The following is a 24,998-nucleotide window of genomic DNA, read 5'->3' as shown; positions in this document are numbered from 1 at the left end:
TGAGTGACAGAGTGAAAACTAGAAGCCTACTTCAAAACATCAAAAAAAAAAAAAAAAAAAATTGTGTTGCTCTTTTATATTGGCATTTGGGGGGGGGGGGGGAGAGGAGGAATGCTAGGACTTTTTTTTCCTCAAATGCAACAAAAGAGGATTCCAAACATGTTAGAAACTGAATTCACCCTTGTAAACAGCTCTGCTTTAGGAACTACTTGTTCCTTATGTAAGTCACTATGATTGCTGTTACTAAGCAGTTAATTTATTTTAATTGAATAGAAAGCATCTTCCCTATATTTAAAAAATACTAGTAAATGCTCTTTCATTGTGAAACTATGGAGATTGGGAAATAGTATAAAGTAGAGGAAAAAGCCAAACTTTCTGAAAAGTGGACTTTAGGGCACTTACCGTAAGTCAGTTTTGGCTAGCAACTGGCATTTTTCAGTAAGTGCTGCCTTTTTTTTTTTTTCTCCTCTTGGTAATAAATAACAAACAGAACAAATAAAGAATTTGCAAATTCAGTTTCAGGATTTCTTTCCTGCTCAGACACAAAATGAGAAGCATGCATGTTATCCTGCAGCTAATATTCATATTATGCAGTTTAGAGGTGTCTGCCTCACTTTCGGGAGAAAGCAGAAGGTAAGAGTCCTCAGTTTTCTATAGTTGCCTGTGCTATTCTTTTTCTCCAACATAGCATAAGCCACCAATGTGAACATTTCTACTGGCAGCTTGCTTATATATTTGGTGAACACAGGAACTTCTTTCCTTGAAGTTGTTGTTTTGTTGTTGTTGTTGTTTTTTCTTCAAGAAGTAAATCAAAATGGTTTATTCACTTCACTTATTTTGCCATCAATTACACTGATAGCTGTTGAAGCTGTATTCTTACTCTTATATTCTTATAGCAAGGGTGGAGCTCAAGCAGCTTTTTTCCGTTACATGCTGAGTGTGAAAATATAATAGAATCTCAATCATTATATTTCTGAAGATGCACAATTTTATACTGGTAGTACTTATATTAGTATCTCAAGTCTCCTAGACTGTATATCTCTAATTTGGATAGCCTTCGGTTTTCAGTATATGCATCGCTAGAAGGAGGAGGACTACAGGCTCAGTCTCTATTAAAACATCATTTGAAAACTGAATAACTACACAACCAGAAACAGCTCTGACTGGTCTATATCTCACTTATGAGAATAGACAGTACTAAGTGGTATAAGAATGTAAGTCTTAATAGCCAAATGCACATTACGAATGAATCAGGGTCTGCCTGCATTAAGACTTATATTGTGGTATGTGAAGTGTTTTGTGATGGCATGAATGCTGTATTAAAAAAAAAAAAAAAAAAAAAAAAAGTTGCTTCTTGCATGAGTGTCTAGGCCTGAGGCTGGATACTGCTATTGATGTTTGAAATAGCCAAACTGACTTTGAAAAAAGAGCCTTCAAAACCATAAGTCTTTATGTTTCTCCCTTTCCTTGTTTTTGGTAATGGTTAATTGGGCATCCAGATCTAACTAGAACATAGCTTTGATATATTCATTTATCAATAATCCAGCTAGAATATAAGACTTCTGAAGCAGGCAACGTGGGCCAGACCCTCGTAGCCAATGGCACTAGCAGCTGCAGTTGTTGTATCATAGAACATCCCAAGGATAATCAAGTCCAGCTCCTAGCACCACGCAGGTCTACCCAAAAACTCAGACCATTTGACTAAGAGCACAGTCCAAATGCTTCTTAAACTCTGACAGGTTTGGTGCTGTGACTATGTCCCTGGGGAACAGTTTAAGTTCATTGTCATGTAATGCTATCATGCCTTCAATTACAGGGAAGCGATGACTTCTTTGTTGGTCTGTTTTATCTATCAGACCAACCCTCTTTCTCAAGTCATCAGTTTTTTAAATGATGGACTGAATAGCTCTGTATTTTGATGTATGGATCAATAACAAATCACCAAGGCTGGTTGGCTTGAAGCTGCCAATAAAGTAGTTTGCAATCTAAGACAGGTGAAAGCAATTTTTGTGTACTGATTGTGAAACGCCTTTTTCTTTCAAAAGATCATTCTTCCATTCCTCAAACCTTCCCAGTGATGGATAGCACAGAAAGTATTTTGGTTTCCGTACTTGTCTCTAAAATTCTTGCTCTGATTTACCACCTTCAGTGACACTCTTAGAAACTGAAATGCTTTCTTTTCTTTGATATTTAAATTGCGTGCCTCAACATCTCCTGTTTCAGCATGACTTTTCTGTAACACTTTCTCCCTGGGTTTAATTGTAGAATCATTCAGGTTGGAAAAGAACTCTTAAGATCATCGAGTCCAACCTTTAACCTTGTACTGACAAGTCCACCTCTAATCTTACTGCTAAGTTTTGAATCTACATGTTTCTTGAAAGCCTCCAGGGATGGTGACTCAACCACTTCCCTGGGCAGCCTATTCCAATGCAATACAATTCTTTCAGTAAAGAAATTTCTCTTAATATACAACCTAAACCTCCCCTGGTGCAACTTGAGGCCATTTCCCCTCATCTTATCACTTGGTGACTGGGAGAAGAACCCTATTCCTGCCTCACTACAACCTCCTTTAAGGTAATTGCAAAGTATAGTAAGGTCTCCTGACCCTTTTTTTCCCTAAGCTAAACAACCCCAGCTCCTTCAACTGTTCCTCATAAGACTTATCCACTTCCATCATTTTTTGAGAATAAAATATGGAAGTGGAAAAACTCAGTTTTCCTCATCTCTGTCTTTCTAAACAATGTTGCTCAATAAAATGCTTTTTCCATGGGTGTCCATTTGAATTTCCAGATCAATATAAATAGGGCTCCATTTCAGAGTTCATGACGTTCACTCACAATGCTTTTTTTTCTGATTTTTTTTTTTTCCTGCTGTAATGTCGATTAGATCCAAAACCTCAAAGCTGGACTTGCAACAAATCCTGTGAAACTTGTGTCCAAATCTGGAAGGGACCAATGTGCATAAGTACTCACGTACTCACTCATACGTACTCACTCAGAATGAATATTCTTGCATAAGTTGCTAGGTTGAGCTTGTTTAAACACCTGCGCTGGCTGAAAGCTCAAAGACCACCATCGCCTCCAGTTTGTGGAAAGACAGTTGAAGGCAAAACTTCAGTTTGCACTGAAAAGTTCAACTTGGCATTTCCTGCCTGTTTTGTTGTTGTTATTATTACTATTATTATTTTTTACTGCAGACTCAAAATAATTTTTTATAAGAAACTTTAATGTAGAATCTAAGGATTCTCACAGCTTGAGTCTGGTCCCTTCTTTAGGTTCTACTCATAGACATTGCTCTTCATAGACCATTCTTAACTTCTGCAAAGGGTTTTGGCTGCATTTTTAATATCATAAATGTTCAGAAATGCATTTCAACATAAAATTCCATAATACCTTAATGCTTGGTTATTGTTAGGAGTAAGATATCCAAGTACTTGTAGAAATCCTACTAGGTGTCCCAATGTATATTTAAGGTTTAGTGTCTGTGGGCTCCAACTTCTATTTTTAAGAAAAACTTGTCAACCTTTTCCCCAAAATACTAGTGTAGGTGGTGTTACTCTTTGAGATTTATAGTCTCACATCAGTAAGTACATATAAATGCCATACTCATAGATATAGGGAAGAATAAGATGATTCTTATCCACTTGCTAGAACACTGATTTTCTGTTTCTTTCCTCTGATGATGTCATGCAGAGTTTTGAAAAATATGTAAAAGACAATGCTTTGAAAACCTGCTGTACAATTTTCTACTTAGGAAGTTACAGTAAATTTTAGTATAGCTGAAATATTTGTAAAGATGAGCTAATTGCAGGCAATGAAATTGGTTTTGAAGGTGTTGGATGGCAGATGGGCTATATCAAACTTAAAATATCTTATGACTTCTCAGAAATTCATAGAACTGTAGAGTTATGGAAAAGTCTAGCATAGAAGGGACCTCTGAAGAGCTGGTACAAACATTCACTTGAAAGCAGGGCCTTGGTTTGGGTTATCTAGGGCACCTGACAAGCATTCTTTAATATTGTCAGTGAGAGACATTCTACCTTTTTCCTGGAGAATCTATTCTAATATTTAATTGTTCTCTTGGTAAAGATTTTTTGTATTCAGACAGCACTTATCCTGAGGCAACTTGTGCATGTTGCATCCAACTTCTACCTTCTAGGAATTTACCCCTTCTATAGAATTTTCTGTGAGATGAGATATACATATATTTTTTTTTCCTTTTCTTTCCTTCCTAATTTGAGTTATAAATCCATTCTTAATGTCGCACAAAGTAAGTGTGACTGCAGTGCAGCTTAAGGTGGAATTATTTCAAATAGGTTACCTAGACTGAAATGTTTGTCTCAAATATGTAAGCATGCATACTTAGTCAATCTTTGAAGTACATGCACCTTCCAAAAAGCTTAGGGATCTGTAAACCCCAACAGCACTGGAAAAATAAAGTTCAACCACTAATTAACAACATAAAAGTAAAATAAAAGGTTCAGATTAAGAGTACAGTGATTGATCTAATCTAATTGCTGAATCAGAGTAGAGACAGGGAAAAAAAAAAAAAAAAAAAAAAAAAAAAGTCTGTTTCTGGTAGTGGCCATTAGAGTATGCTCCAAGAAAAAGTAGCAAGAACAAAGCAAGTACTCAATGTCATTTCCCAAGCTCTCAACCCTTTCAGATGCCAACAACAGATAATTAGTTTAGATGTTATTGATTTTGATTTAGAGTCCAGCACAAAGTTAGTGAAAGGGAATTACATATAAAATTGACTTTTCACAAGGTTGGATGCACATTCTGTGCTAGCTACACCAATTCCTGGTGCTTAGTACACAAAATAGCTTCACACTTCCCTACCAGATTTTGAGAGGTCCGTTGCATTTCCATTGCATGGAAAGGATTTTTAACTCTCTGCTTATCTCATTGCTACTACCCAGAGATATTGGGCATATGGATGCTTTTTGCTGTCTCCTTTTTTTAGAGTCTCACCTGTTAAAAGCAACATCCTCTGTCTGGGGTCCATATATTGCAGGCCTTGGGTTAAGGTTAAGAGGCTTCTGGGAAAAGTTGTTTAGGATCCACAGGCAGGACAGTGGGAGTGTGTGTTATGAATACTACCAGCAGCAGCTGCAGCGCCTGTTTACTGCTGGTGTGTGTGACAGTGGAAAGTTTGAGGCATCAGAGCTAATATGGGTGAGCTGAGTGTACGTATGAAGAGTTGCACAACTACCCAGTGGCAACCAAGCTACTTAAGATTCAATGACTGGAACAAAACATAGGTCTACTTAGTGTCTCACTAACAGTTTATTATGTATGTAACCTGAACATACAATATATAGCACTCCAAAGCTGAACTGACTGATGTATCTTCCTTGTCCAAACAACAGATTTCTCAATTTTGTGGAATCAGGTTACATTTGTTTGGTTTCTTCATGTATTTGTATAAGGGAGGGAGGTCAAAGAGTGGAGGGCAATGCACTACCTGCAACGAAAGCTCATACATCACACTGCAGGAGCTGCAGATCTGCCAACCAGCTGGGACCTGCAAAAAAAAGGGGGCCCACTGTAGAACAGAGGGAGCAGCATTGATGTGGAGAGGTGCAGAGATAGAATTGCCTTGCAGTGGATGAATACTCAGCATTTAAATGTCAAAACTGGTGTAAATGATAAAGAGTAAAAGTTAGGTATCTATACCCCATCATTCTTTTGCTTTCAGCACTACTACCTGTGAGGTTAAGGTCAGCAGTAAACTACTGGATTTGTTTTTCAGAACAGAAGGGTCATTCTACAGGGCATCAGTTTTTTAATGTCTAGCTGTAGGCACTTTCAAGAAACTCAGTTTCTATCAAGTGACGGCCCTTCACTTACTGAAAGCCAGAAATGTTTTAGTATTTAAAACTGGGCACTAAAATGAAGAGTCACTCCAGAAAATGAAAGCCTTTGGCTGAAATTTAACTGGCAAAGTATTCAACTCAGCAAGCTGAAGAATACTTAGATAACTAAACATTTGTCTGCTTTATCCAACTATGTAAGTTAGACAGTTAACAAGTAATACTTTTATTTATGAGCCTTCTTTTAACTCAGGAAAATATTTAAACATTTATTTATGCTTAGGGCAACCCCACACAGTTAATAAGTTGAGAAATTAGAAATATATATTGAAGTACTATACCAATTTCACAGAATTACAGAATCATCTAGGTTGGAAGAGACCTCCAAGATTACCCAGTCCAGCCTCTGACCTAACACTAATAAGTCCTCCACTAAACTGCATCACTAAGCTCTACATCTAAACGTCTTTTAAAGACCTCCAGGGATGGTGACTCAACCACTTCCCTGGGCAGCCCATTCCAATGCCAAATGTAAAGAAGTTTTTCCTAAAATCCAACCTAAACCTCCCCTGGTACAACTTCAGCCCATTCCCCCTCCTCCTGTCACCAGGTACATGGGAGAATAGACCAACCCCCACCTCGCTACAGCCTCCTTTAAGCTACCTGTAGAGTGCGCCCCTGAGCTTCCTTTTCTCCAGGCTGAACAAGCCCAGCTCCCTCAGCCACTCCTCATAAGACTTGTTCTCCACACCCCTCACCAGCTTCGTTGCTCTTCTCTGGACTCGTTCAAGCACCTCCATGTCCTTCTTGTAGTGAGGGGCTCAAAACTGAACACACTACTTGAGGTGCAGCCTCACCAAAGCCAAGTACAGGGGGGACAATCACTTTCCTAGCCCTGCTGGCTGCACTGCTTCTTATACAAGCCAGGCTGCTGTTGGCCTTCTTGGCCACCTGAGCACACTGCTGGCTCATATTCAGCCAACTATCCACCAATATTTTCAGGTCCTTCTCCGCCTGGCAGCTTTCCAACCACTCATCTCCCAGCCTGTAGCGCTGCTTGGGGTTGTTCTGCCCCAGGTGCAGGACCCAGCACTTGGCCTTGTTGAACTTCATACAGTTGATCTCAGCCCATTGGTCCAGCCTATCCAGATCCTCCTGCAGAGCTTTCCTACCCTCGAGCAGATCAACACACGCACCTAACTTGGTGTCGCCTGCAAACTTACTGAGGGTGCACTCGATCCCCTCATCCAGATCATCAATAAAGATATTAAAGAGGACTGGCTCCAGTACTGAGCCCTGGGGAATGCCACTAGTGACCGGCCTCCAGCTGGATTTGACTCCATTCACCACAACTCTTTGGGCCTGGCTATCCAGACAGTTTTTAACCCAACGAAGCATACACCAGTCCAAGCCATGAGCAGCCAATTTCTTGAGGAGAATGTTGTGGGGAATGGTGACAAAGGCCTTACTGAAGTTAAGATAGACCACATCCACAACCTTTCCCTCATCCTCTAAGCACGTCACTTTGTCATAGAAGGAGATCAGGTTCGTCAAGCAGGACCTGCCTTTCATAAACCCATGTTGACTGGGCCTGATCGCCTGGTTGCCCTGCAAGTGCCATGTGATGACCCTCAAGATAATCTGCTCCATGAACTTCCCTGGCACTGAGGTCAAACTGACAGGCCTATAGTTCCCTGGGTCTAACCTCCGCCCTTCTTGTAGATGGGCGTCACGTTTGCTAGCCACCAGTCAACTGGGACCTCCCCTGATAGCCAAGACTTCTGATAAATGATGGTAAGCAGCTTGGCCAGCTCCTCCACAAGTTCTCTCAGTACCCTCGGGTGGATCCCATCCAGCCCCATCAACTTGCATACATCCAAGCGCTGTAGCAGGTTGCCAACCATTTCCTGGTGCATCCCCTTCCACCAGCTCAGGGTACTGGGTATCCAGAGAACAACTGCTCTTGCCACTAAAGACTGAGGCAAAGAAGGCATTAAGCACCTCAGCCTTTTCCTTACTTATCTCTTGTAACTAAGTTTCCCCCCTCAACCAGTAAAGGATGGAGATTCTCCTTAGTCCTCCTTTTTGTACTTATGAAGTACTATAACAATTTGAGATGTACTGCTGTGTCTTTGTATTTAGCTTTAAGTATGCAGAGTATATTCACTCTTTGAATAGGGGAACTGCAGATATTCTCTGTGTATTATTGTATGATTCTCTTCAATAGCACAACCCACAAGAAGTATGAGTATGCATAATGATCTAAAAAAGGGGGAAAAAAGCAGGCTGAGTAAATGATATTTTTTAAAGCATAATTTTAAATCAGCAAAGAGCTTAAGGTTAAGCAGTGGTCTATACATTTTGTGTACCAAGAACTGCTATAAAAGTAAAGGAGAAAACAACTTGAAAGTGCTTCCAAAATATTGGTATATGGTTTAAATGCAAATTCAAATGTTATTTTAGTGTACTGTCCTGGAATGTTTTGTTTGACAGCTCTTCAGAAAAAGCTTTCCACAGGGAGACAAGAGAACTGAATGCTCCATACCCAATAGACTGTAAACTGACCAGCTGGAGTGAGTGGGGGCCCTGTGACCCATGCACCAACCAAAGGGTAAGCTGTAGTTGGAAGTCTTTGTAACAAGGAAAAAAGAAAAAAAAAAAAAAAAAAGTTATCTGTCTGCCTTTTGGTTGTGGGAAAATATCATATTGCAACTTTTCATATTGAATGTTTGTGATTTGATTAAACCCATAATCATTTCAGACCTGAAGCCATAACAGTAAGTAAGACTACATCCAGATGTACAAAACCATTCAAGAGCTGTAATTGAAAAAATTTTGTTGACAGAAAAAATCTTTTATGGCCACGTAAATGTTTCTGTTTCTGTAAAGAGCATCACTTTTTAATAGATTTTCCCTTTTAAAATAAGAAGCAATCTTTTTAGCAAAAACTAAGATTTTTGTTTTCTTAGGGGAGTTCTTATAAGATTACCAAAAAATGAAAGACTTGAAAGCATATAAAATGTGTATGATATTTTTTTTTATTTTTTTTTGGGGGGGGGAGTGAAAAATATATTTGCTAAGATACTGATTCAATGTTCCTACAAATTTACAACATAAGCTGTGTCTATGATTTTTCAACCAATAATTTCACCAAAGATGCCTCATTTTGAGAAGTTCTAAGTTCAGTGGAAATTCTGCAGTTCTGGTATGTCTTCTCTTTTGTCTTGAAGCAATATTAAAACTGCTATTTATATTTTAAGTTTCGTTCTAGAAGTATTGAAAGATTTGGCCAGTTTGGTGGAAAATCGTGTGTGGAGACTTTAGGAGATACACAGAACTGTGAAAGTGACCAAGTCTGTCCTGAAGAAATAGAACCAGACTGTGGTGCTGACTTTCAATGCAATTCTGGTAGGTTTTGTTTCCATACCATCATGAGTTGTGCAATAGTTCAGCAAATCACATCTCACGCAGTTCTATGAAGAAGTTCAATCAGTTTGCACTGAAGTCAAAATGCATACACAAAACAGGGTATATGCTTCAATGCTTTTCTATTTGGGGATGATTTTCTGAAGCAGAACATTGTTGCTAAGGATTAAAGACAGTCCTGAATGTGTAGATAAGTGGGTTGCAAAGCCATAAGATCAAAAGCAAAAAGATAAAGAATGCTTGAGAAAGGGGTACATTCCTTCCATCTGTCAAAATAATATGCCTCAGATCTAAATTATTTTCCCTTTTTTTTCACTCCATGTTTAAAAGCTATCCACAGACTGTTCTTTCTTCTAGTATTCCCGTTCCATCTGGTATAGAATCCTGTTTTATGAAAAATCACTGGGACAAAGCTAGGACTGAAGGAATTCTAGCAAAATGGATAGGGAGGCATAATGACTAACATGGTATGGTACTGGGGACCAACAAGTCTCTAGATTCAAAGATCTTAATTTATAAAGTAATACAGTCATGGCATATGAATTAGATGAATTCAAGGTTCGTCACAAATGAAAACAGAATAAGTTAATTAAAACTAATCAAAACAGGAAAGGAAAGATGCTAGGTGAATTTTGAGTTCCAAGCTATTGTCAGTATTGTATCTTTCTGTGAAGTCCAAGTAGAGAAAGAAAAATTAAAAAGCATGTATTTAATTATTAGTTCAAAGCCATTGTGTGACATTTACAGGTGAAATAGTTCATATTAACAAACGGTTTTATTACTATTATTATCTTAGGGCTAAATTTATTCAAATCTTTAAATTCTATAAGAAAAAAAAAATCAATCTGTGTATAAACTGTGATATCTGACATCAGCAGAATTAGTTTTTCACTGTTGCATTAGAATATCAATCATTATAATTCATGTTCTCCAAATAGTAACAATTTAAATAATTAAGAAATAATTCTTTGCTGATATTGGAGTAATGTCTTCCTGTATTCTCCTAATACATTAAAAAAATCGAATAATGAAAAATTAATATAGAAATAACCACAAGAAATGATAACTTTCTGCAAATGACAGCCGTTCTCCATCTCAGTAAATTAATAAGCAGATTGAATAGTATGGTGGGGTTTTCTGTTTATTTGTTTTTTAGTGTTTTTTTTTTTTCATTCTAAGGAGGAAGAGAGAAAATTCTTTGTGAAACTGGTGAAACTATACAAAAAGAAAAACCTCAATGAAGAATAGGTAGGGGTGTCACTTAATGTCCATCTTGGAAAGAATTGGATTCATTCAATAACTTTTTTTTTTTTTTAATTAGGTCGATGCATAAAGCGACGGCTTGTGTGTAATGTGGATAATGACTGTGGAGATTTTTCTGATGAAGATAACTGTGAATCTGAACCACGATCACCATGCCGTAACCATGATATTGATGTGTCTGAAGTTGGCAGGACTGCAGGGCAAGGGTATGTAATGAAGGGAAAAAGAAAAAAAATAAATGTATTTGACATTGTGAAGAGTCTAGGATTGTCTCCAAAGCCAACTGAAAATGCTGGGACACTGGCATTCCCAAAAGAGGAATCATGGTTTCATTTGTATTCGGAAATGCAACATAGCTTTCAGAAAAACACCTGACTACTTTTGATATTGTGTACTTGGGGAGGATAAATATTTATCCAGACTGTGAATACTAAGTTGATCAATCATTATGTTAATATGCAGACTCATACATAGATATTACATTAGTATTTTTAAAACACATTATTTAAGCATAAAATATATAGGTATATTTTATATTTATATATATATATATATCTTTTATATATATATATACACATATCTTTTCAAGTGATAATTAATAAGGAATCAGTCATTCCCCATTACTTTACTAACATGAGAATCTAAAAGGGAGAAAAGTTCCCTTGATTATTTTATACTACAGGCTGCCTTACTGCAACAACACTCTGCCTATAGGGTGGGTTTTTTTCATTATTGTTCTTCACTTCCCCAGATCTTGATTCATTTATAGTTTTCCTCATTAATCTAAGTCGAAAATTTATCTTTCTTTTCTCAGACCATACTGTATATATTTAATTTCAAACAGAAAGAAGGTGTGACATACTGTGTGACAAATTGAGTCAAAAGACAGCTATCCAAACAGGAACAGAAGAGGAAAATAAAAGTATACTACAGCACCACCTTGTGTTTAAATGAAAAGGGTGCATCCTGCGTTTCATCTTGCAACAGTATGACTGCACAAGAGCAAAATCTCTGCCTTCGTAGTATGGGGAACTAAGACAGATGGGCCTTTATTATTATTATTATTATTATTTTAGAAGAAGAAGAAGCTACTTTATTATTTCTTTTAAAAACCATTGCTGATGTCTTCCATGAGAAATGCATAGATGCACATCTGCGGTACCCAATGCTGCCAATTTAGATGCACTGATAACCATTTTCTGCAGTTAGTTAGGTACATGTATCAGACATAAACACTGTGCTTCCTGGAAAGATTCGAATCTATGAAGGAGTTAGAAAGCCAATAAACAACATAGAATCCCCAAATGAGCAGCTGTTTTCAGAAGCAATTCTTGTACACTGGTAGATAGATGTGTAGAACTACATAGTCAATGTGGTTTCAGGGTTTGCAGTGGTTCAGATTTGCTCTCCAGGGAGTTCTGTTACTCCTCTAAGTCACTCCCTGGGAGAGGAGACAAAGCTAGGAGCAGTTGTATATTCCTTCTACATGAATCTTGTGCATTCTTGATACCAAAGTTCCTAACAGCAAACAAAATAATAATGAGTTATGCAGGGGAAAAAAAAAAAAAAAAAAAAAATCTATATATATATGTATATATACTATAATCTATACTATAATTTAATGATTCCTCACAAACATGTTGTTCAAGAAGAAATGTTTATTCTCTCCTTCCATTCCTAAGGTTCTTACTGCATTATCTATCTTTTATTTGTCTGTTTCTTTCTAATATATGACCTTTAAAATAAAGTGCTTTACACATATGTAGTATTTTATCCATTACATGAATGAGAAATTAAGAAAACAAAGGATGAGACAAACTGCCATGGTGGAGCAGGTACCTTGCCCCTATTCATCTCTTACAAAAATTAGGCTTTTCCTTTCATAACACCATTGCTTCCAAACTACATGTGCTGACACCTTCTTTTTTGAAGCATAACCTGTCCTGTATTTCTATTGCAGAATCAATGTTTTAGGGATGCAGCCAATGGCCAGCCCATTTGACAATGAGTTTTTCAATGGTCTTTGTGAAAGGGTTCGTGATGGGAACACACGGACATATTACCGCAAGCCATGGAATGTTGGTGTTCTCAATTATGATGTAAGTCTAAGTTCTTCTATGCAAGTTAGAATGTTTAAAATGAATGCTGAATCTTGACTTCCTCTCAGAAGGCCTGAAACCTCTTTAAATAAGTTAGCAGCAGCTTTTAAGCCTCATACTGCCAGCAAAGTCCGGAGGGAAACTGGTTATGTTATCATATGCCTTAGCAATTAAACTCAGTTGTTGCAGGTAATTTACCACACGTTTATTGTTGCTCCTGTGTATAGTAAATGAAAGTGTCTCTGGAATGTTTACCATATGGTTGGATGATATGCATAGGAGATGTAAAAAACTGAATACTATACCTAATTTTACTGGATAAAGCATCAATCAAAACTTTTTCAAGGACACACAAAAGACTGTGATAAAAAGGAAGGCAGAACATTTTGATACTCTGGTGCTCTCTAAGTATCTTAATCAGTGACAAGTTTCTCTCTCCTGTTGTTAAAACAAAACAAAACAAAACAAACAAACAAACAAACAAACAAAAAACTTTCAATGCAATTCTGTTATGTGTTAGTGTATATATATATATATATTTAATTTGTGGGGAAAAAAAAATAAAAAATAAATATACACTGCCATTAAGGCATTGTGTTCCTGTTTTCTTCTAAAGATGAGACTTGTTACTTACATCACATCTGTTCTTGGACAGCATCATCTCTCCACTTAATGAGGGCTTTTTTTCCATAGCAGTTTCTGACCACAAATGGAGATAAAAAGATACGGACAGTCTTGGGAGCCTGGGTCTCAGGAGTGGCTGAATATACAAGGAAACTGCATAAAAACTCCCATGAGGTTCTGAGAGAATCAAGATAAATCAAATTACTCTTTTTTACTGAATCCCATTCTCTAGCAGAGTCAAATTATTTAGAGATTTAAATGTGTATTTCCAAGGAAAATTGAAAATTTTCAAGGAGAAGAAAAAAAAAAAAAGTTTTTTTTTTTTTTTTCTGTCAGAACATATTTTTCTATTCCTGAATGTCATGAAGCCTTTACTAATACATTCTGTGGAATTATTTTGCTATTCAGATAAAATATCTTCTCTTTTAATTACTCTTTAAGTTCAAAGTCAGTTTGGATACCATATGAAGTAGACAGGTAGCTGCTTCACAGCCCTAATGGTTCTCTGCTCTATTCACATAAGTGCTTGTTTTTTTATAATTTTTTGTTGTTGTTTTTGTTGTTCTTGATAAGTAAAATGTGCAAATTCAAAGTGCTACACAGATTTTCCTGTTACTATCTGTTCTGGCTTCTCATATAAGCTTTTCATCTTCTTTTCTAAGACAAAAGCGGGCAAAACCTTCACATCTGAGTTCTATCGTGATCATCTAAAAATGATACGAGAGGTGTATATGGACAAACAAAAAAGCTTCAACATTGGCCTGTCTCTGAAATACACACCTACTTCAGGAAGTAACAAAACTGCAGGAGGAAACTTAAAGTTTTACTATAGCAAGAGTACAAATTTAGGATCTATGTTGACTAGATTCACAGAAAGGGTAAGTTTAATCACGCTTGAGTATTTAATGTAATCATTTTATAAATAGTAAAATTTAAACAGTGTTAGCATAAAAGCAGGAAGAGCCCAGGGACAACAAGAAAGTAAGGGATTTTTGCTGAATGGCAGAAATATTTGTACCTACAAAACTTTCTTCATGGAAATGTAGATGCCTGAAGAATTTTGTCACTTCTAAAAGCCTTTGAGTCAGCATTTTAACATCTTTTAAATGGTCAGCTGTTAAATTCCTTTTATATACCTCCTACTAGGCACTGCTGTTAAGGAGGTCACAGAAGTACTACAGAAAATAATGGGGTTTGGAAGGCATGTGTTTACTTAGAGTCTTAACTGCAACTATTTCACAAGATGTCATGTGGTACAGGCAGCTGCTAGGTCCTAGTTTAGACTATGATATAAAAATATAGAGTGTAACGTATGAGTATATTGGTTAGTAAATACTACAATTAAAATGTATATATGGCTCACATGCCTTGAAAGGATTTTTTTCTTGATAAATTTTCATTTTAAGATGCAAGGGTGGATTTATTTTTTTTTTTTATTGGAGCCTTTCATGCTGACAGTCTGAGAATAACAGAGAAGTGATCCACAATAAGAGAGAGTGTAGTTCTGCTTTAACTATAAACAAAGACTAAACTCCATCTGACCTCAATAGGCATGCAGGAACTAGCTTCTGTTATCTGGCAAGCCATGTGGAATTATTTTTCTGTTATAAAAGTCAGAATCTTTAGATATTGTACCTAAAGAGAAGAACTTGTCATCAAATGGATCATAAAGGGCTTGCTGCAATTAACAAAGGAAGACTTCTGCAAAAATGCAAGAAATGAAGAAGTCTAAATTTCTTGCCTCTTCCTCAGTGTAGATTGGAGAAGTTTTGTTTCAATTTAACAAGTTCGTGTCCAAAATGCTAGACTGAATACCATGTTTAAAAGGGCTGCAGTTTCTTTATAAGTAAAATAAAACATATTTTCCTGCTGTATTTCATACCAGAATGGTTCTCTCATCTGTTTTATTCTCCCTGTATTCAGAACCAAACCTTTCTACATGTAAAAGGAAAGATTCAGCTGGGAAGATTCCAAATGCGGAGTCGTGATATCCGTCTCACAGATACTTTCCTTGACGATCTAAATTTTCTGCCTGCTGAATACGATAAGGGGGAATATTTCAAATTCCTAGAAGATTATGGAACTCACTATGCAGCCTCTGGAGCTGTGGGAGGAAAATATGAACTTGTGTATGTTCTGGATAATCATGCTATGTCTCTCTTAGGTATGTGTTTTGTTGGTCTAGCTAGAAGATGCAGATTGGCACCAAGTTTCCAGTCATAAAGAGGTGGATGAGGATAGACTTGTGTATATATAACACTACTAAGAACAGCACAATTCAATGTGTTCGGCTTGTGGCACACCGGTGGCACTTCAAATTATCCAAGTTCAACAGAGATGAGAGTCTCTGTAACTTATTTGAAATCTGCTTTCTGAGTCTACAACTTAGAAAACAAAATATTAAACAAACCTCTTCAAAATATCACAGTAATTGGTGCTATATGATTCACAAGAGGTCCCCAGTGCTTAGGAAATCTGTCAAAACCTTAAATCTGGTTTGCTTGTCGGTGTATTCATCTGGAACTCTAAGAGTTGGTGATGGCATAAAATAAGGAATAAATTCAAGTACTTCCTAGAAATTGTGCAGACACTTCAAATGCAGTCATCCTCATATTCATTGCATGGAAGAGGAGAAAGCAGAATACAAATAGGAGGAAGAAAGCATAAACATTTCCAACAGCACCAGTAGCACTGAAACTTATCCTCCAATAATATAATCACACTCCTTGAACAGAACAGAACAGAACAGAACAGAACAGAACAGAACAGAAAAGTTAGTTGGAAGGGACCACCAAAAATCAAGTCCAACTGCCTCATTACCTCAGGGCTAAACAGAAGTCAAAGCATATTATGAAGGGCATTATCCAAATGCCTCTTGAAAACTGACAGGCATGGGGCATCAACCACCTTGCTAGGAAGCCTCTTCCAGTGTTTGAACACCTCCATGGCAAATAATTTTTTTTCTAATGTCCAGTCTGAACCTCCCATGGAGCAGCGTTGTGCTGTTGGTCACTCTGTCCTTTAATAATCACCTAATTATTTCTGCTTCCAGATATCAGTGTAGAAGATGTGAAGAAATGTCTTGGCTATCAATTTGATGTCAATGTTGAATATGACAAGATTAAGGGCAGTCTTGAAATGTCTGGTGATAAATGCGGAAAGATCAAAATGCAGGATAAATGTAAGTATATCCTTATTTTACATTATGTCTTTTGCTTAAGGAAAGGAAATAACAATTTTTTCTCCTTACAAAAATCAACATAGTTGCTGCTATTTATTAGGGAAATGACAGATCATGTACCCCAGTAAAGGTAAAGCTGCCATAATTCCACACTCCCAAGCTAGGCTGAGCATGTGTTCCCAGTACACACATGTACAACATATACAACACATCCATAGATATATGCATGGCCAAACTAATCAATATAAATAGAAACACAGCACTCATACAAACACAAACAGCACCAATGGCTTCATCCTGTTCCCCTCACTATTGGATCAGTACAGAGGTCAGTCAATGGAAATATCACAGAATCACAGAAGGGTTGAGGTTGTAAAGGACCTCTGGAGGTCACCTGGTGTGAAACCCCCTGCTCAAGCAGGGCCAACTAGAGCAGGTTACCCAGGACCATGTCCAGATGGGATATGAAGACCTCCATGACTCTTTGGGCATTCCACCACCTCTCTGGGCATCCTTTGCTCAGTCGCCCTCACGGGAAAAAAAAGTGTTTCCACATGCACACAAGGAACCGTCTGTGTTTCAGTTTGTGTCCTTTGCCTCTTGCCCTGTCACTGGGTACCACTGCGAAGAGCCTGGTACCACTTTTTTTACAGACTCCCTTCAGATACTAGTACACCGTGATGAGATCCCCCTGAGCCTTCTCTTCTCCAGACTGAACAGTCCTAACTCTCTCAGTCTTTCCTCATAATAGAGATGCTTCATGTCTGTGGCATTTCATTGGACTCCAGTGGTTCCACCTCTCTCTTGTACCGTTGAGCCCAGAATTGGAAACTACTCCGGAAGTGAACTTAAAGGCACCTGAAGAGAGGGCAAAATTCACTTCCTGCAACCTGCTGGCAAAGCTCTTCCTTATGTGGTGCAGGATACCACTAGTCTTGTTTGCCACAAGGGCACACTGTTTGCTCATGTTCAACTTGGTGTCTGCCAGGATCCCCAGCACCTTTTCTGTAAAACTTTTTTCCAGGCAGTTGGCCCCCAGCACACATAGGTGGATGGGGTTGTTCCTGCCCAGGTGCAGGACTCTGCACTTCCCTTTATGGAACTTGTACATATACACAGCAGCACAACCTTCAGGTCTATCAGCCCCTCCTCAATATATATATATATAGACTATATAGGTACCTCCAGCAGCTGACCTTCGACATTTAAATGATGCAGTAAATGTTCCCTATCTGTTTTGTTCACCCTGTTTTTGGCACCTGGATATACAATACTCCAAGGCCCACACGTCCACTTACATTACTGGTAGGGATCAGCAGACCAACGATGCATATCAGCACACAGACATGCCACACACACTATGGGTGACTCCAGTAATCGGCCTTAAATGCTTAGTCTACCCAGCAATTGTCTCTTGAATCCTCATCTCCAATTGCTTCCAATGGAGACACACACACACACACATGCAGACAGGTCATTTGCAATTAAATTAGGAAACCCAATATCTGGTTATGACCTCCATAATGTCTCTCATTTTGCTCTATGCCTTTCTTTCCTTTCAGATATTGGGTTTTCTAATTTAATTGCAAAATAGATTTCATCCTACGAAATAGGTATGAGCAAAGAAATATGGAATTCCACCATGATTAGTGGGTGAAGGGTTCCTCTCTCAATTATCATTTTACAAAGGTGGACTGGTTGTGCTAGAAGGACAACCATTCATCAGGAAGTATGGACATTAAACTTTATTCTTCATCTTCTTTCTTTCTGCAGTAGAATATAAAGATGATGCTATCATTGATGATGTTATTTCCTTAGTTGATGGAGGGAAGGTTGATTTTTCAGTTAAAATAAAAGAAATGTTACTGCGAAGATCCAAAATGGTTGACGTAGAAGATTACATACAGTGGGCTAAGTCCTTGGTTGATGCACCAGTCGTGATACAGGAACGGGTAAGTTCTCTTCGAATCTGTGCCTCTTAGAATCTGAAAACTTCTGTTGTAAAATGGAGGTGAGTCTCTAAGTTTCATGAACTACCAGATACTTTCTTCATTTTGACAGTTTCTTCAGACGCTTATTCTAGTGATGTGTATATCAGCACTAAAGGATGGTTTCCTTTATTGGTATCAAAAGTATTCAGAACTACAGAAAAGTCTGTTAAAGGTGTGCTTTTTTTTTTTTTTTTTTTTTTTTTTTTCCTTTCACAGCCTTCTCCAATACATACACTTGTTCCAGTTAAGATAAGAAATTCATATTTAAAGAAACAAAATTTGGAAAGAGCAATTGAGGACTACATTACTGAATATAGTGTGTGCAAATGTGAACCCTGCAAAAACGGAGGCACCCTTGTACTGATAGATGGAGCTTGTACATGCATGTGCTCAAGCTACTTTAAGGGAATTGCTTGTCAGATTCCCAAATCTACAAGAGTTGAAGGTTAGTAAATTCTCCAAGCGGACTAAAACAAGCATAGTTTTTAGAACAATATCCAGGGAAAATGAGCCTTCACAAGGACATAAGGATGTCATAGCACTCCCTTATTCCTACTCCAGTCAAATCTCATGGGTATAGAGTGTGGATCTTAGTAGAAGTTACTGGTTTCTTTTGATGATAAAAGCACTCTAAGATAGAAGTCTTTGTCCCTATATATCATTATATCTTGAAATTACAATACAAATACATATATCATTGCATCTTGAAATGACAATCCAAATACATTTAAGTAAGTAGGAGGATGGTGGTATGATGGTAAGGACCAAGGCTGTAAGTTGAGGTCAGACAAAAGCAATCTCAACATGTCATAAGCTGTTTTGTCTTCAGTTTCCTGCAAAAGCACTGTTGTTGCTAACACATGACCACATTTCATACTTACTGTGCTAGATTAATATTAGATTGGTCCACAAAGGGGAAGACGGATCTAAATGCAGTTGTATACATGGGGAAAAATAAATAAATAAATAAATATAATAAATATAATAATAATAATAATAATAATAATAATAATAATAATAATAATAATAATAATAATAATAATGTGCAGTAAATTCAGTACCTGTAGTGGAGACTTTGAAGTACAGATACCTTAGAACTTGATATTCATGCAGTTTCCTAGGGTGACAAAAATGCTGAAACATCTGGGCCCTTGAACAGTGCTACTGACAAGGGCATTTTCAAAAGCCAAATCTGCGTAGCTGGGATATATGCTAGAGGGTGGAATGATGAAGATATTAAAGAGGGGCCGGTCCTCTTTAATATCTTCATCGATGATCTGGACGAGGGCATTGAGTGCACCCTCAGTAAGTTTGCAGATGACACCAAGTTAGGTGCGTGTGTCGATCTGCTTGAGGGTAGGAAAGCTCTGCAGGAGGATCTGGATAGGCTGCACCGATGGGCTGAGGTCAACTGCATGAAGTTCAACAAGGCCAAGTGCCGGGTCCTGCACCTGGGGCGCAATAACCCCAAGCAGAGCTACAGGCTGGGAGAGGAATGGTTGGAGAGCTGCCAGGCAGAGAAGGACCTGGGAGTGATGGTGGATAGTTGGCTGAATATGAGCCAGCAGTGTGCTCAGGTGGCCAAGAAGGCCAACAGCATCCTGGCTTGTATCAGGAACAGTGTGACCAGCAGGGCTAGGGAGGTGATCGTCCCCCTGTACTCAGCTCTGGTGAGGCTGCACCTCGTGTACTGTGTTCAGTTTTGGGCCCCTCGCTACAAGAAGGACATCGAGGCGCTTGAGCGGGTGCAGAGAAGGGCAACGAAGCTGGTGAGGGGCCTGGAGAACAAGTCCTACAAGGAGTGGCTGAGGGAGCTGGGCTTGTTCAGCCTGGAGAAGAGGAGGCTCAGGGGCGACCTTATCACTCTCTATGGGTACCTCAAGGGAGGCTGTAGCGAGGTGGGGGTTGGTTTCTTCTCCCACGTGCCTGGTGACAGGACGAGGGGGAATGGGCTTAAGTTGAGCCAGGGGAGTTTTAGGTTAGATGTTAGGAAGAACTTCTTTACTGAAAGGGTTGTGAGGCATTGGAACAGGCTGCCCAGGGAAGTGGTGGAGTCACCATCCCTGGAAGTCTTCAAAAGACGTTTAGATGTAGAGCTTAGGGATATGGTTTAGTGGGGACTGCTAGCATTAGGTCAGAGGTTGGACTCGATGATCTTGAGGTCTCTTCCAACCTAGAAATTCTGTGATTCTGTGATTCTGTGATGATCTTCAGAGTCACCATAACTGCAAAAATCAGAATTAAATCATGGACCACTTTGTGAACCCTCAGAAGTGCTAGGTAAAAATCTCTAATTAATGATCTTTCTGTCACTGCACAGCAGACAGAAAAATATTGGACTAATCCTAGTATGATGTCTTAATACCAGCTGTCACTGATGGAGGCTGGAGCTGTTGGAGTACCTGGTCCACCTGCATTAATGGTGAAAGCACTCGAACTCGCCAGTGTAATAATCCTACACCACAAGATGGAGGCAGACCATGCCAAGGAGAAGCCATTGAAAAACGTCCCTGTTGAGAAGAAAATGTTCCAAATCAGGTAAGCAGCATCTCTTAAGTACTGTTACTCTGTTACTGCTGTTTTGAGTGGTCAGCCAATATTTGAGACATTTCAGTGAATGCGTAGGCTTATTTGCATGTTTCATTTCAATCTGTGATGGTAGAACTTTTAAAAACAGACACTTGGTAGCTCCAGTTGCTGAATTGTTAGATTTGTCTTTGAATGTCTTGAAGAGAAACATTATATCACAGAAGTATGAGAGTTCTGGAGAAGAAGACTAAAAATCCAGCTCTTGAAATCCAGATTTCACCTCCAGTTAGACTTTACTTTAGAAAACTTAGGTCTTTGGAAGAGAAAAGATATATTTTCTGCACATGATATAAAAAGACAGTTTGGGAGTCTGAATTCTCTTACTTGATAAGTAGTATGCTTAAATCCAACAGTTACTCTTACAGTAATGTTGAAACTTTTCACCTGGAAAAAGTTAGTTTAAGAGAATGTTTAGCAACACAGTTTTGTGAGTACTGTTTCCAATACAATACTGCAAAGAAAATCAAAACATGTAAGCAGGATTTTGAGGGTGTATGCTCTGGTCCACAGAATGGAAAGGTCAATCTCAACTTTCTTCATCTGCTCTGAAGAAGATTTCATGCTGCCTGGAAATGACAATAAGAGTTTACAGGCCCAGGAGGAAGTGTTTGTGTTTTATGCTTAATATGTTACCATAAATTCCCTCTTTTCTTCATGGCCACAAGAAGAAAAGAGGTCACAAAATAGGGAAAGGATTTTGCAAATTTCACCATTGAAACACCTTGATGGTCTTGCAACATGAGTTATACCTGAGCCAAAGATACGTAACAGACCTTTTCTTCCAAGCCAGCTCTTTCACCTTCAACAGAGTTCAGTTAGGTCCACTAATCTACTTGTGAAGCACTCTGAAGAAAGAATAGCCAGCAGAACATGATATCACTTGTGGGCTGTCTAGTCCTAGATCAGACAATTATGAAGTGCTTCCTACAGCAACTCATCTCCATGCTATCAAAGCTACTCATCTCACAAGTTATGTCACAGCTGGAAGAGCAAAAACTGAGAGAATATGACAGAGAGATGTAAAATCCAGGGTAGTGTGAGATGGAAGTGTAAGAACTAGGAGACGTTAGATAAAACTGGCAAGTGGCAGATTATAAACAAATTGTAGACTGGTCTTCTACACAGTGGACATACCAAAAGGAAATACACATTTTAGAAACCTTATGAAAAACTAACAGAAGTTTCTCAAACATATAGAAATGACCTTCATTTATGTAGTCTCTGAAGTATCAATTTTTCTGGGATGGGAGAGTGTTCTGGGGAAGTATTTCTATGTGCTTCCCTACTCCTGGGCATACTCCAGGTCTGTGATATTTTTCTATTGTTAGAAACAGGATAACAAAGTTAGCCTTTGGTTGATCCAGTGCAATTGGTCTTGTTTTAAAATCTCATGAGCAGCCTTAATTTTCTTCCTTCAATAAATATATCAACAACATGTCCTTTTCAGTCAGAATAGTAAATATCATGATGATTATACACAATGCATACATATTCAGATATGTTTCCTCCTGTATACTAAAACCTCTTTTTAAAAAACAAAAATAATTTTACTTTGGCTCCCGATAACATCAGACTTGCTGAGAACTCGCTCTTCCAGATGAAGCCAGTGGAAACTGGCTTATAGCTTCCACACTTAAAGCTTCTGCACATCACATGTGATTTGATTTCTTCTTTATTATAATGAGTTTATGTTACAATCATAATTGAGACACAGTGAAATCATGTTCTTGGTGAGCCATAAGGATACTGTTTCACTTAAATATTGACTAATACAAATGTCATAGTTACTATATTCTATCACTTTGTCACTGTTTTTCCCCCCTTTTTAGAAATGATTAATGGATTCCAAACCAGTTCTACAAATCACAGTTTCCAATAGATAGCCTGCTACCCAAGAGCAACAGAACACCGTGAATTAAAAGCACCTGCACCTTAAATGATTGCTTAGCAAAACAAAGTAATATACCAATAAATATCTTAATGGAGAAGAGCTGATGCAGTGGGTGTTGTCCTTTTTTTTTTTTTTTTTGTGTGTGTGTCTTCTGCTGTCATTAGAACATGAATCATAGAATCATAGAATCATAGAATCATAGAATATCCTGAGTTGGAAGGGACCCTTAAGGATCATCAAGTCCAACTCTCGACACCGCACGGGTCTACCCAAAAGTTCAGACCATGTGCCTAAGTTCACAGTCCAATCTCTTCTTAAATTCAGACAGGCTCGGTGCAGTGACCACTTCCCTGGGGAGCCTGTTCCAGTGTGCAACCACCCTCTCTGTGAAGAACCCCCTCCTGACGTCCAGCCTAAATTTCCCCTGCCTCAGCTTAACCCCGTTCCCGCGGGTCCTGTCACTGGTGTTAATGGAGAAAAGGTCTCCTGCCTCTTGACAACCCCTTACGAGGAAGTTGTAGACTGCAATGAGGTCTCCCCTCAGCCTCCTCTTCTCCAGGCTGAACAGGCCCAGTGACCTCAGCCGTTCCTCGTACGTCTTCCCCTCCAGGCCTTTCACCATCTTCGTAGCCCTCCTCTGGACACTTTCCAACAGTTTCATGTCCTTTTTATACTGTGGTGCCCAGAACTGCACACAGTACTCGAGGTGAGGCCGCACCAGCGCAGAGTAGAGCGGGACAATCACCTCCCTTGACCTACTAGCGATGCCGTTCTTGATGCACCCCAGGATACGATTGGCCCTCCTGGCTGCCAGGGCACACTGCTGGCTCATATTCAACTTGCTGTCTACCACGACCCCCAGATCCCTCTCTTCTAGGCTGCTCTCCAGCGTCTCATCGCCCAGTCTGTACATGCAGCCAGGGTTTCCCCGTCCCAGGTGCAGGACCCGGCACTTGCTCTTATTGAACTTCATGCGGTTGGTGATCGCCCAATCATCAATCATCTATCATCTATTTGTTAGTTTGTTAGTCGATAGCATAATAGTCCCCCTTTTTATTATTTTCAACAATTATTGGGGGTGAATTCTTTGGGGTGAATGTTTTCAAACTGATTTTCAAGAATTCAAACCCAGCATGAATATCAGAATAATGTATTCGTCAGCCATTTGATGGTATACTGTCAGTAAATAACCTGAGAGAGACTTCAATCTTGACTAGAATGCCCTTTTGCATTTATTTCCACTCCCACATCTTATGTCTAATTCACACCGTGCATCAGAGGTATGTTTAAAGACATGCAGCTTTACTAGAGTTATTATAGCATTTGCTGAAGAGCTTGATATTGTATCTTGTACATGTCAATGTGTTAAAGATTTTTTATGAAATCAGAGGTACATTACAAAGAGGTAGAAGAGTTGGAATAATGCCACCTATATTTTTAGCAAAACTCCCGAAAGAGACAAGAGTGAGGCAATTGTACTACCTATCAGTATCCTGAATAACTTTTGAAACTGGTAGACAACTAAGAAAACTTAAATTAGGTTGTGTGAGGAAGCATAGTTCTCAATGATATAAAGTTCTGGAAGCCTCAAAAAAAAAAAAAAAAAAAAAAAAAAAAAAAAAGCTGAGTAAACAAAACAAAATTAGTGTCCTGGTTGCCTGGTTGTAGAAAAGGCATTAGTGTGAATTCAGCTACTCTACTAGGCTCAAGAAGATCCACAGGGATGCAAGATACAAGAAAGTAAATTGTTTTAAAATACTGAAAACTAAGGGATATGAGGGCTGAGTGCTTTGGAAACACAGGAACGGTAGCAACCACAGATCAAGGAGGTAAATCTGTTACATACATGCAGTCCAGGTCTGGAAGAGTCTCCTGGAATCTTCTTTCCCTGCCTGCTGCCCACTACAGGTGGCCCTGAAGACTTTTACTACCAAAACCCCAGGTCCCTACAGTAGAATCACAGAATCACAGAATAGAAGGGGTTGGAAGGGACCTCAAAAGATCATCAGGTCCAACCCACCTGCCAAAGCAGGTTCCTTAGAGCAGGCTGCCCAGATAGGTGTCCAGACAGGCCTTAAATATCTCCAGAGAAGGAGACTCCACAACCTCCCTGGGCAGC

At 38.7% G+C, this 24,998-nt stretch overlaps 1 protein-coding gene across 3 annotated transcripts; it reads left to right on the top strand.

Moving 5' to 3' along the window:
* Nucleotides 1–493: 493 nt before the first annotated feature.
* Nucleotides 494–22,978, top strand: C9 (complement C9). 3 transcript variants are annotated; one of them, XM_082783219.1, is made up of 12 exons: nucleotides 494–633; nucleotides 8,309–8,426; nucleotides 9,076–9,223; nucleotides 10,563–10,710; nucleotides 12,465–12,603; nucleotides 13,890–14,105; nucleotides 15,151–15,391; nucleotides 16,280–16,408; nucleotides 18,182–18,360; nucleotides 18,616–18,844; nucleotides 20,768–20,937; nucleotides 22,818–22,978. In XM_082783219.1, the coding sequence occupies exons 1-11, from the start codon at nucleotides 548–550 to the stop codon at nucleotides 20,914–20,916; spliced, it is 1,782 nt and encodes a 593-aa protein (XP_082639345.1). In that variant the 5' UTR covers nucleotides 494–547; the 3' UTR covers nucleotides 20,917–20,937; nucleotides 22,818–22,978. The 3 variants fall into 3 exon arrangements, with proteins under 3 accessions (XP_082639345.1, XP_082639346.1, XP_082639344.1); XM_082783220.1 differs by having other exon boundaries at nucleotides 537–633; nucleotides 8,333–8,426; XM_082783218.1 differs by having other exon boundaries at nucleotides 542–633; nucleotides 8,279–8,426.
* The last annotated feature ends 2,020 nt before the right edge of the window (nucleotides 22,979–24,998 follow it).

This window comes from Aythya marila, assembly GCF_965140915.1.
Source record: "Aythya marila genome assembly, chromosome: Z".
NCBI lineage: Eukaryota > Metazoa > Chordata > Aves > Anseriformes > Anatidae > Aythya > Aythya marila.
This window is presented reverse-complemented; position numbering and strand designations above follow the sequence as displayed.

Excerpts from the sequence above, each read along its gene's own strand:
- C9 (XM_082783218.1), top strand. The coding sequence starts at position 548 with ATGAGAAGCATGCATGTTATCCTGCAGCTAATATTCATATTATGCAGT. Across the intron at positions 12,604-13,889 it reads TTGGTGTTCTCAATTATGAT|ACAAAAGCGGGCAAAACCTT; the intron begins GTAAGTCTAAGT and ends TTCTTTTCTAAG. Across the intron at positions 15,392-16,279 it reads TCATGCTATGTCTCTCTTAG|ATATCAGTGTAGAAGATGTG; the intron begins GTATGTGTTTTG and ends TTCTGCTTCCAG.